Consider the following 13,356-nt stretch of genomic DNA (forward strand, 5'->3'; position numbering starts at 1 on the left):
ACTGGGAGACTCATTGGCGGCGCACAATTGGTCCAGGGTAGGGGAGGGAATGGCCGGCAGGGATGTAGCTCAGTTGATAGAGCATGGCGTTTGCAACGCCAGGGTTGTGGGTTCGATTCCCACGGGGGGCCAGTATAAAAAAATAAAAATGTATTCACTAACTGTAAGTCGCTCTGGATAAGAGTTTTAATTCCAGGTTGTAAGGCAACAAAATTTGAAAAATGCCAAGGGGGGTGAATACTTTCGCAAGCCACTGTATATGCATAGTATATAGTATATGCATAGTCACTTTACCCCTACCTACATTTACAAATTACCTCGACTAACCTGTACCGCCGCACATACTCGGTACCGGTACCCCCTATATATAACCTCCTTATTGTTATTTTGTGTTACTTTTTATTACATTTTTTACTTTAATTTATTTAGTAAATATTTGATTAACTCTGTTTCTTGAACTGCATTGTTGGTTAAGGGCTTGTAAGTAAGCATTTCAGTGCATGTGACAAATACAATTTGATTTGATTTGATGGTACGAATTTGCTAAATGTATGATATGGTACTAATTCTAGCTAGGTGGCTAGGTTGCTAACATTAGCAACCTTTGGGTTGCTAGACATTCGCGTTATACGCCCACCCATCCACCCTGACCAACCACCCTACTTTTGTTTTTGCCGTAAATAACCATCTGTCTTATGTAACCATACCAAACGTAACATATCATACTAATTTGAGTGTCCCGGATTTACGTTTACTATGTTATTTCTAGTCTATGAGACCAGGCTGAGTCAACATGACCATACCACGTCTTTCTCTCTCTTCCCATAGAATAGATAGTGTTTGTGTCTTCGTCTTCCCGCCCAGAGTAATGGATTTACTTTTAATTAATGTAATCACAGCAGGAGAGTAACAGGCTCCTGGAGATGCTGTTATTTAGCTCTAGATCACAGCAGATAGGTGGGTCTTTGTTTTCCCCAACAGACCAAGAGATGTTTGTTCAGTGATTCACCAAGAAAAAATATCCTATGCCAGTTCTCTAAAGAAGCAGTTGGCTTCGCAGATCAATTGATTGTGTATCAAGGACGCTGTGTGCTGTCAATTACCACGAGGACCTTCCAGTATTCTGCCCTACCATGCAAAAGAGCAGCTAATTGAGTGGAACTGATAAAAATGGCCTTAAAGTTTTTTTATTGTCCAACCAAATTAGTTGTAGGCAGATCACTGGATATGTGGTTTTTGTTGTCTTACTAACAGGTAATTTTTTATTCATATTGACCCTGACCTCTGACATGACATTTGACCCTAAACGGCAGTTACTGCCTTCTTGCTTGGTATACCCACTGGAATACGTTTCCATTACGATTTTTTTTTACACAAACTTGTGTTCATAGATTTATTTGTATATGTCTGTCAGTTTCATATAGTTTGATACTTGTATCAGCAAAGAACAATCAATAAAACCAAGGTAAACCGTAGACACTGCAGCCCAAAGCTTGGTGAAACCAAGGTAAAAGGCAGTAACTGACGTAAGTGATGGCAGTTACTGCTTTTTTCCTTGGTTTCACTGTAACTCTTTGCAGCTACTGCAAACATGACACCCCCATTTTCTCCATAACACAACATAATGGAGGCAGGATATTTGTCCACATGATAAAGCATGTATTAAATATATAAAAATGTAAATAACTAATTTTTGACCAAATGTGTAGTTAATGCCCTTTTGCTTGATAGGGCAGTATAGGCTACATAATCTATGTGGATAGATACTGTATTCTCCATCAGTTATGTTGGACACTACAGCGAGGGCTGTATGGTTAGTGAGATCTAACTTACAATGCTTTGTAAAGCACACTTTGGATTCCTATCAGGTAATGAGACAGATTCTCCAGAGGCATGGATATTAGCATAGACACACAGAGAATCCCAGGTGGAATACATCTTCTTGGACCTCTCAGTCCTGATACTCCTCATACCTTATTCTCACTGATCCTCTATGTTTGTTGATCCTGAGACCTCAGACCGTTATTGACTCTGGAGTTGAGCCTTGTTTGTGAATAATTTACTATTCCTCTTCCTCCCTCCATCTGGCTCTCCTTTTCTGTGTGTTTGTATTTCTGTCTGTGTGTGTGTGTGTGTGTGTGTGTGTGTGTATTTCTGTGTGTGCGTGTGCGTTTGTGTGTGTGCATGTGTGTTCGCGTCTGTGTGTGTTAAACAGGGATGACCTGCCAGGCCCGGAGCTCTTATCTGGACAAAGAGGTGTTGTGGGGCTGGCGTTTCACCCCGGTCCTGTCTCTGGAGAAGGGCTTCTACGAGGTGGACTACAACAGCTTCCACGACATCTACGAGACCAACACGCCGTCATGCAGCGCTAAAGAGCTAGCCGCTACACTACGAGAGGGCCAGCTGCTCCCCACGCTCTCTTCGCTGACGCCCGAGCCCCTCAAACCCTACACCCTGGACCCCCTGTCTACCCACAATCCACTCACCAAAGAGGTGGACAAGGGGGAGGAGGGGGAGAGGGGGGAGATCAACGGCTCGGCTGCAGCTCTGGAAGACCAGCCCGGACTGAACTGACTACTTCAGATAAGCCAAGCCAGAGACAAAGTTACTAAAGACTATGCTTATTTTAGTCAATGGCCAGCTTGTTCCATTGCATTGCTTGGAGATCAAAGATCCCCCCTCCCCATGCAGTACTTCTCCAGAATGTCAATCTATAGTATATATTTGTTTTGTAGACACAAATACACACAAACAAACACACACACACACACACACACACTTATACATACACATAATACACATAATATGCTCCAGATTGGTCGTATTGTCTTTTTACATTTGAGGCAAACACATATTTCAATTACAGTAGTAATAGCTCAAGTGATATACTGTAACCTGAAGTAGAACAGGTAGCCATGACCAACAAATATGACAGCTTACATATGATCCAATATCCTAATTTTAGAGGTTGTTGATTCTGCTGATTTGACTGAGTATTGATTCCATCTCTTGGCTAATATCTCCTCACGTTGCTCCCTGCTGCTCCTAATACAGGGACAGAATATGTGCGGACCAGATCCTTATCTTCAATCCCATCACGCTTTGTTATTACTCTGCTACGGAAACTCTTAACTGAAGGCAATATGTACGCAGCCGCGCTTTAGCCCTCCTTTGTTCCTATAGGCAGGAAGTGGAGCTCAGCTCAGTTCAGCTCGCCGCTATAGATCAAGCTCTGTCTCTTTGTCCAATCACCCTCACGTTTTGTCCAGTCTCCCTCGCGGTTCTGCTGTCATGCTTAATCACATTACGTGTGATGAATATACTAGAGCAAAACACAGGGCCCAGAGAGCCCCTCAGTATTGGACCCAGAGGAACGGGCAGTACCTCATTTTGATACTCATGATACATAAGCACAAGTCCTGTGACCCTGATATGCCCCCCCTTCCTTCCCTCCATCCCTGTCCCCCCTCCTGCCCCTGACTGGTGCATATTTTAGTGCATGGTGTTGAGTATAGGCTACTGATGATACAAGCAGGTTTATAATGATGTCTACGCTCATAAGTATTTCTTCCCTGCACTGTGACATAATACACTCTATTAGTGCTATTCCTCTTATTTCACCTTTGGTTAGTTCTCTTTAAATGAAATCTAAATTAAATTAAATTGTATCGGTCGCGTAGACATATTTTGCAGATGTCCAGATTCAGTTCTATTCTGCCCATAGTCCTGGTCTGGACTCAGCTAGCTACTGTTGTCTCTGCTTGAGAGAGTGTATGACCCTGTCACTTGTCCTGTGTGTCACATTTTCTACAGTTTTCTTTTGGGGATGTGTGTGACAGAGCTTGCATGATAAGGAACTGTCCCCTCGACATAGCAAGTTTAATACACTACTAATAATACAGGGTATTTTCTAGGCATGCAAACTACAATGAGCAATTTCTACAGATATTGTATACCAATATGTTGATGATAGCTAAGATGACAAATCTCTTCAATTTAACCCTTCTCCCCCTTCTATAACATTTATTTGCATTTCTCCGAACACTTGTCCCATCAATGTATTTTATTTCACTGTGACATTGTATCATCATATTTATACCATTTGCATAAAGATCCTTTATCATTAGAGAAAAAGACTTCTCCTATAGCTGGAATGTCATCTGTTTTCTGTGTGTTCTCATGGTAATAAACCTAGTATGGCCAAAAGCACAGTACAGTATGTTTCTGTTAGAGAACCGTGTGTGTGTGTGTGTGTGTGTATGTGTGTGTGTGTGTGTGTGTGTGAGCCCACACGTGTGCACATGTGTGTGCGTGGCTCCATGTGTGCCTGTTTATGTGGGTGTCTGTGTCCGCCTGTCCGTGCGCGCGCGTCTGTGTGTTTGTTAGTGTGTTAATTTAGTCCTCTGTAAGTTTGTGTGGTTAGGAGTTATTCACCTCACAGAGAGAGAGCTAGTGGAAGTGAGAGTACACAGCACAAGCTGCAGCGTGAGCAAGGCCTGATTTCACCCAAGGCTCGGTAAAACAGTTGTGACTTTTACACATGCTACCTGACAACTGGATTAGAGGTGCATCGAATCATGAGAAACAGACTGAAGCAACCATTTATAATTGGTGTGGAACAATCTCTTCTTGTATGGAAGCTCTGGGCACAAACACACTACCAAGCACAGGCAGCTGGTAGGGAACAATGATACAAACAAGAAATAGAAATCCAAGGCAATGTATGAATTTAATACCGTCTGTACTGTACATACAGCATGCATTGAACCACAATTTCTTGTATGACTGCCAAGAGCTGTGTGGGTGATACTGTTTTTCTGTCCTCATCATTACTGACCAAAAACATTATCTCATAGGGTATCAGGGAAAGGAGCCAAATCCTGGCTATATGATTCCCAGCTTATTCACTGTTGCCTTTCTAAATGATTTCCGATTGAGTAAGAATCCCTGGTAACAGAAATAGCTATACTCACCACCCAGCAGTGTAACACCATCTCTGAGTCAGCTTGTATTAGGAGATTGTTTTCCCCTGAAACAGCCTGCCGAACGATTATGAAGATGTCACAGCTAGTAACAATGAACAGAGAAACAACCCGCGACAAAAGTCACCGCCATAATCACATTTCTGCTCAGGTTAAAAGCAAACGCTAGGCCAATCAGCTACCATCGATAGCAAACACCCGCATAGAGGATTTTTTTGGCACGTTGGAGCCGTCAAATCAGTGATTAGCTGCTCTTGCAATCATTGTCATGAAGCAACATCCGCCCCACTGGTGTTAGATGTTCAGAAAGAGAAATTGTAGGCTATATAGAAATAATACAGAAATAATAATAATAATAATAATAATAATAATAATAATGATAAGGATATCTATCATCCTAATCGAGGTGTAGATTGCATCTCATATGCCAGTGTTCCAGTGTTAGAACTTGTAAACAAGGCTGCATGGGATTTCTCGTAATGCGACTCCATGCAGCCAAAGGCAATGTCCGCTTTAAGTATAATGCCAGGAGCCGCTTGTGGATTTTACAGCTCTAACGCAGTTCTACCTCGGACACCGCCAAAAATACCGCTATGCGGATGTCGGCTAAAGCGGATTTGACTGAATAGACCCTTAATCTTAAGCGTGAGTTTGAGTTTGGAAACATGCAGTTTTGATTAAATCTTGGGTCCCATAGAAATGCATGACAGTTCATTGCCAATGATGTTCATGGATTGGGCTTTTACTTAATTCAGAACCTTGCATTTCAAATATCTGCTGGCCTCCAATATGACTTTGAATAAATGAAATTATGACAGAAACAAAGGTTAATTACTGTTTATATGAAACTGTGTGTGTGTGTGTGTGTTTGTGTGTGTGTGTGTGTGTGTGTGTGTGTGTGTGTGTGTGTGTGTTTGTACATGTTTTCCTACATTATCAGGACCACAATGTCCTGACAAGTCACCAGAATGTCTTGACAAGGTGAAAACAAGAACATTTTTGAAATGTCAGGACTTTTTTAAGGGTTAGGTTTAGGGTTTGGGGTTAAGGTTAGGGTTAGGGTTAGGAGTTAGGTTTACGTTTAGGTTTAGTTTTAGGGGTTTGGGGCTAAGGTTAGAGTTATGGTTAGGGTTGGGGTTAGGGAAAATAGGATTTTGAATGGGAATACATTTTTACTTGCCAAAAAGTCCTGAAAATTCATGAGTTTGTGTGTGTGTGTGTGTGTGCGTGTGCGCGTGTGTGTGTGTGTGCCTGCGTGTGTGTGTGCTTGTGGGCACACACTGTAGAAACAAGGTGAAACCCTCTAGGACTGATGAATGTACCTATACAGTACAGTTAGTATACCTGGACTAAGGGGCTATTGTTCTTACCAGGGCCATCCATGGCAATGCAGGTTCTGTCACCTTTCAATAATAAAGGCTCGTTAAAAATATAAGTTCAGCATCCATTAACAAACATGTAACCAGAACAGAACATCCCGTTTAAGCAAGAGAAATTAACTTAGGGAAAAGCAAGTGGGAGGAATGGAGTGGGCCGACGCTATATCTGACCCCACTGAACAACACCCACGCACTACTGAACACACACACACACTCCACTTTTAGAGATAGCCTGAACCTGTAATTGTATTCATTTTGAATGGGTAGACATACTGTCTTGTGTTATTTTTCTCTGAACTAAATATCTACAGTCATCCACAAAACCTCCTACAATGAGGCTTGTTTTATTTTGACCAAAACCAGAGAGAAGAGCATCACAAAGCTTAATTCGCTTTAGGTCACTGTGTCTACCCATAGCAATCCGATCATTCCCTTCCTCCAACCTCCCTCCCATACCTGGCTGGTGCAAAGGCTGTGTAGATGTCATGTGAATGTGTTTGATGTCCCCCTTTGAGCCCCTGGTTTCAATGTTCTCTTCCAAGTGTTTACATTTACATTTTTACATTTTTAGTCATTTAGCAGACGCTCTTATCCAGAGCGACTTACAGTTATACATACTGGCCCCCCGTGGGAATCATTTTACATTTACATTTTAGTCATTTAGCAGACGCTCTTATCCAGAGCGACTTACAGTTAGTGAGTACATACATATTTGTATTTATTTTTCATAATGGCCCCCCGCGGGAATCGAACCCACAACCCTGGCGTTGCAAACACCATGCTCTACCAACATCCCTGCCGGCCATTCCCTCCCCTACCCTGGACGACGCTGGGCCAATTGTGCGCCGCCCCATGGGTCTCCCGGTCACGGCCGGCTACGACAGAGCCTGGATTGTGCACCACCAGTGCACCACCAGTGGATGTGATTATCTCTCCATCATAGAGGCCTTTGACTTCACCCAGGGGCCAGGGAGGCGAGAGAGAGGCTGGGTCTGACTCTTTGATGCTTCAGGGCGATGGGCTTTGATGGGATGTCACAGCCCCCTTCTCCTAGCAGTGGGAACCATCTCCTACAGAGCTGTTGTGAGGCTTGGGTCACCTGCTGTGCTACATGACTGTATATCCCCAGGAACAAGATCATATTTGGAACTACAAGCTCTACAGTCAACTCACAGGTAGGGATATCGGCCACTGAGGTAAAAGGCAATGTGAGATGATGTTTTTAATGTGAGAAGGACTTCTTGATCTGTTTCGGTGGGGATAGAATCCTCATGGCAGGGTTGAAATCTTCTTGGGGCTGGTGGTGTATCATTTTCTGACTCAGACTTGAGAATTAGATGCATTTTCGCAGAGGGAAGAAATGTAATATAAACAGCTTTTTCAGTACTTCTCTGAGCATGAGCTCAAACTCTGAAAGACAGATCATGAGCTTATTTAGATTAACCTTCAGCTTGGAACATTATTGATGTGGTGGGGAGGTACAGTAGCTAGGCATTATTAACTACACTAGAAAATATGTGAGGTGCTTATGGGTAGTGAAATGTGTCCCTTTCTGCCTGGAACACAAATAGTTACATTTTGAATCATAATGTATGTAGTTTATGTCTGCAGAGTTTGAGTGATGCTTTCACTGGCAACTGACAATTTTTGTTTGTTAGACAGGAAACAATAAAGGGCCGTCTGCTAGTACATTCTGTCTTGGAGCTTTTCAGTCTCATAACATGCAGTTAAGGGAAAGGGCATCCAGATGGTTATTGGAGAAAAGACTACATCTCCCTAATGATTTGGACATCTTTAGTGAAGGAACATTCAAATGAGGATGATGCAAAAAATTGAAAAGTATACTTTAAAAACGTGTCCACTTCCTGATGAACTTGAAGTCGAAGGACTAGTTCAGCTACATTTTTGATTTGCATTAAAACTATGGTAAATAAAACAGGAGCTGCTGTTTCTTTCCAGTTTTGATTTGTGTACATTCGTAGTTGTGTAGAATCAGTGGAGATTTTAGCATGTAAATCTTGGTGGGGCAAATCCAAAAAAAATGTGGAATGCATGCCAGCAAAGCCACTACACAACACAACACTAAACAATACATTAATTGCACTATAACGGTGACAAACGGTGCCCACAAACAGTTAGGGCCTACATAAAGCTGTCCCAACAGCAGAGTCCCAACAGCAGTCCCAACACCTTACCACTGCTACACCTGTCTATCAGTGGAGCCTTGTCTGGCAGCGAAACAGTTCATTCAGCCTTATTTACTGCCTTTTAAAAAAACATAGCAGATATGACTGACTTGCTTAAACAAATGTGGTTTCTACTGACAATTGAGATGTACAAACTATGGCATAAGGGGACGACAAGCGGATAAGAGGCAATCCGTAATTTCGATTAAGACATTAATGAGCGAGCTTGTCATGGTTTCGGCCGAGGCTGCCTCTCTTCCTTGTTCGGGCAGGCTTCGGCGTTCGTTGTCTCCGGAATACTAGCTGCCACCGTTGTATGTTTCATGTTCGTTTGCTTTTGTCTGTTTGTTGTGACACCTGTTCTCGTTTAGCGTAATTAGTGTCCTATAAGTTTCTCGTTGTGTTTGTCTAGTGTTGTGTGTGATTGATTTATTTATGTCGTGTGTTGTGCTTGTATATTGCTTATTCGCTCGGTTGAGCTTTACTCCACTGTGTTGGAGCGTTTACGCACATGTTTAGTGCGCCTTTTGTTTTTGTCGCCTTCGTGCGTAGTTTCGCCTTCGGGCAAGTTTGTTCGTATTTTCCTTGTTGGAAATTGAACTAAAGTATTTTGGACTATACTTCGGTGTCCTGCGCTTGATTCCACCACTACACCCACCTACAGCATTCTTGACAGAATCACACACCTTCAAGAATGGAATCAGCAGGAGCCGCAGCAGCCCAGGCGACGCTGGAGGACAAGGTCCGTGAACAGAGTGACCAGATCCTGCATATGGGGTCCGCACTGCAGGAGGTGATCACCACCATCCGAGGCTGGGGGACTCCTCCACCGCCATCCTCCCTGCCAGCACCATCGGCCAGTCAGCCCATTCCCGCTCCGGAACCCCGAGGAGTTCGACTCTCGCTCCCGAGGGCCTACGATGGGACCGCGGCCGGGTGTCAGGGATTCCTTCTCCAGGTGGAGCTGTACCTGGCCACCGTGCACCCGGCGCCCTCGGGACATGAGAGCGTGTCCGGCCTGATCTCCTGCCTTTCCGGGAAGGCGTTGGAATGGGCCAACGCGGAGTGGAGGAGGATCGACGCGGACACCATCACCTACGACGAGTTCTACCGCCGCTTCAGGGCTGTGTTTGACCATCCCCCGGAGGGGAAAGCGGCGGGGGAGCGTCTGGTCTTCCTCCGGCAGGGGAAGAGGAGTGCCCAGGAGTTCGCCCTAGAATTCCGTACTCTAGCGGCAGATGCAGGGTGGAATGAGCGGGCTCTCATCGATCACTACAGATGTAGTCTACGCGAGGACGTCCGTCGGGAGCTGGCCTGTAGGGACACCAGCCTCTCGTTCGACCATTTGGTCGACATGTCCATCAGGCTGGATAACCTGCTAGCTACCCACGGACGTTCCGAGGGGGGTCCGACCATTTCACCCTCCAGCGCCTCCGAGCCGTGCCCCATGGAGCTCGGGGGCGCTGGCGCTAGAGAGAGGAGGGGTCGGCTTACGAGGGGGTCCATCTCCTGCACCAACTGTGGTCGGGGAGGACACACCGCGGCTAGGTGCTGGGGATGGCCTCCTAGGGGAGAGGACGACAGGTCCCGCACTGGGGATTCCTTCCAGGTGAGTAGGCGCCCCACTCACCCAGAGCTCTCTGTTGCACATTTCTGTATACCTGTGCGTTTTCCACAGGTAGCACCTCATTCCCAGCATAAGGCGCTGGTAGATTCAGGCGCGGCTGGGAATTTTGTTGATAAGAAGTTTTGTTTAGCCTTAGGGATTCCCCTTCTTCCTGTTGATGTCCCTTTCCCCGTTCATGCCCTAGATAGCCGTCCGTTGGGTGCGGGCTTGATCAGGGAGGTCACTGCGCCACTTAGGATGTGTGCGCAGGGGGGTCATCAGGAGATGATTCAGCTATTTCTGATTGACTCGCCTGCGTATCCGGTGGTGCTGGGCATGCCCGGGTTGAGTACCCATAACCCATCTATTTCGTGGCAGGAGAGGGCTCTGATGGAGTGGTCTGCCCAGTGTGTGGGTCGATGTTTGGGCGTTTCCGTAGGGGGCTACCTCGGTGGAGAGTCCAAACCAGGTGCCCGCATTGCACGTTCCCCCCTGAGTATGGGGATTTGGCTATTGCGTTTAGTAAGTCGAGGGCGACGCGGTTGCCGCCTCATAGGCAGGGAGATTGTGCGATAGACCTCCAGGCAGGAGCTGCGCTCCCACGGAGCCATGTGTATCCTCTGTCTCAGGAGGAGAAGAAAGCTATGGAGACTTACATAGACGAATCTCTGAGACAAGGATACATACGGCCTTCCACTTCCCCTGCGTCCTCGAGTTTCTTTTTTGTGAAGAAAAAGGATGGTGGTTTACGCCCGTGCATCGATTACCGTGGTCTCAATCAGATCACGGTGAAGTACAGTTATCCACTCCCGCTGATTGCGACCATGACTGAGTCATTGCATGGGGCGCGTTTCTTCACTAAATTAGATCTCAGGAGCGCGTACAACTTGGTGCGCATCAGGGAGGGCGATGAATGGAAGACAGCCTTTAGTACCACCTCGGGCCATTACGAGTATCTTGTCATGCCATACGGGTTGATGAACGCTCCGTCAGTTTTCCAATCATTCGTGGATGAGATCTTCAGGGACATGCAGGGGCAGGGGGTGGTTGTGTACATAGATGACATTCTCGTGTACTCGCCTACCCGTGTCGAGCATGTGGCCCTGGTGCGCAGAGTGTTGCGGAGGCTGGTGGAGCACGACCTGTATGTTAAGGCAGAGAAGTGTCTGTTTTTCCAGGAGTCGGTCTCCTTTTTGGGGGTATCAGTTGTCTGCGTCAGGGGTGAAGATGGAGGTAGACCGGGTGTCAGCCGTGCGTAATTGGCAAACACCAACCACTGTGAAGGAGGTGCAGCAGTTTTTGGGGTTTGCGAATTACTACCGGAGGTTTATCCGGGGTTTTGGACAGGTGGCAGCTCCCATCACGTCTCTTTTGAAGGGGGGTCCGGTGCGTCTGCAGTGGTCTGCCGAGGCGGACAGGGAGTTTGGGAGGCTAAAGAACCTGTTTACCTCGGCCCCGGTGCTGGCGCATCCGGATCCCTCTTTGCCATTTCAGGTAGAGGTGGACGCGTCTGAGGCCGGTATAGGAGCCGTGCTTTCACAACGGTCAGGCGCGCCACCTAAACTCCGCCCCTGTGCTTTTTATTCCAAGAAGCTCAGTCCGGCGGAGCGAAACTATGACGTAGGGGACAGGGAGCTGTTAGCCGTGGTACAGGCCCTAAAGGTGTGGAGGCACTGGCTTGAGGGGGCTCAACACCCTTTCCTAATTTTGACGGACCACCGTAACCTGGAGTACATCCGGGCAGCGAGGAGGCTGAACCCTCGCCAGGCAAGATGGAATATGTTTTTGACCCGGTTTACATTTAAGATCACGTACATCCCTGGGTCACAGAATGGTAAAGCAGATGCACTGTCTCGGCGGTATGACACGGAGGAGAGGTCCGTGGAGCCCACTCCCATACTGCCGGAGTCGTGTCTGGTGGCACCGGTAGTGTGGGAGGTCGATGCTGAGCTCGAGCGGGCGTTACGCACCGACCCTAGTCCACCGCAATGCCCGGAGGGTCGGAAGTACGTTCCGCTCGAGGTTCGGGATCGATTGATCTATTGGGCTCACACGTCACCCTCCTCTGGACACCCTGGTATCGGCCGGACAGTGCACTGTCTTAGTGCCAAGTACTGGTGGCCCACGTTGGCAAGGGATGTGAGGGTTTATGTTTCCTCCTGCTCGGTGTGCGCCCAGTGTAAGGCGCCTAGACATCTGCCTAGGGGTAAGTTACTACCCCTGCCCGTTCCACAACGACCATGGTCTCACCTCTCGGTGGATTTCCTTACTGACCTTCCTCCTTCACAGGGGAATACCACTATACTGGTCGTTGTGGACCGGTTTTCTAAGGCCTGTCGTTTGCTCCCCATGCCGGGCCTTCCTACCGCCCTGCAAACTGCCGAAGCACTATTCACCCATGTGTTCCGGCACTACGGGGTACCCGAGGATATTGTGTCTGATCGAGGTCCCCAATTTACCTCCAGGGTCTGGAGAGCCTTTATGGAGCGGTTGGGGGTCTCGGTGAGCCTCACCTCGGGTTACCACCCGGAGAGTAATGGGCAGGTGGAACGCGTGAACCAGGATGTGGGTAGGTTTCTTAGAACATACTGCCAGGACCGGCCGGAGGAGTGGGCAGATACGTTCCCTGGGCCGAGATGGCCCAGAATTCCCTACGCCATTCCTCCACTAACCTAACCCCCTTTCCAATGTGTGTTAGGTTACCAGCCGGTTCTGGCACCTTGGCAGCAGAGCCAAATCGAGGCTCCTGCGGTGGATGAGTGGGCGCGGCGCTCGGAGGAGACATGGAACGCTGCACACGTCCACCTGCAGCGGGCCCTCCGACATCATAAGGCGAGCGCCGATCTCCACCGCAGTGAGGGACCGGTGTACGCACCTGGTGATCGAGTCTGGCTCTCTACCAGAAACCTGCCCCTCCGCCTGCCCTGTCGGAAACTGGGTCGGGCGGTTTGTAGGGCCATTTAAAGTCCTGAGAAGGTTGAACGAGGTGTGTTACAAATTACAACTACCTGTTAAATATAAAAGTATTAACCCCTGCGTTCCATGTGTCCCTTCTCAGGCCGGTGGTAGCTGGCCCACTCCAAGAAAGTGAGATCAGGGAGACTCCTCCGCCCCCATTGGACATCGAGGGGGCACCGGCGTACTCCGTGAGGTCCATCTTGGATTCGAGACGTCGGATGGGGGGTCTCCAATATCTAGTGGAG

General features: G+C 47.3%; 1 protein-coding gene across 1 annotated transcript in view; it reads left to right on the forward strand.

Annotated features, from left to right (window-relative positions):
* The window catches only part of LOC121567770 (G protein-activated inward rectifier potassium channel 4), a 43,185-nt gene extending 38,979 nt beyond the window's left edge, over positions 1–4,206 (forward strand). The window contains exon 4 of the mRNA XM_041878031.2: positions 2,216–4,206. Coding sequence (XP_041733965.1) covers positions 2,216–2,574 — 359 coding nt within the window. The 3' untranslated portion in view covers positions 2,575–4,206. The remainder of the gene's footprint in view (positions 1–2,215) is intronic.
* Positions 4,207–13,356: the final 9,150 nt, after the last annotated feature.

Source organism: Coregonus clupeaformis, chromosome 6 (assembly GCF_020615455.1).
Source record: "Coregonus clupeaformis isolate EN_2021a chromosome 6, ASM2061545v1, whole genome shotgun sequence".
Classification (NCBI taxonomy): Eukaryota; Metazoa; Chordata; class Actinopteri; order Salmoniformes; family Salmonidae; genus Coregonus; species Coregonus clupeaformis.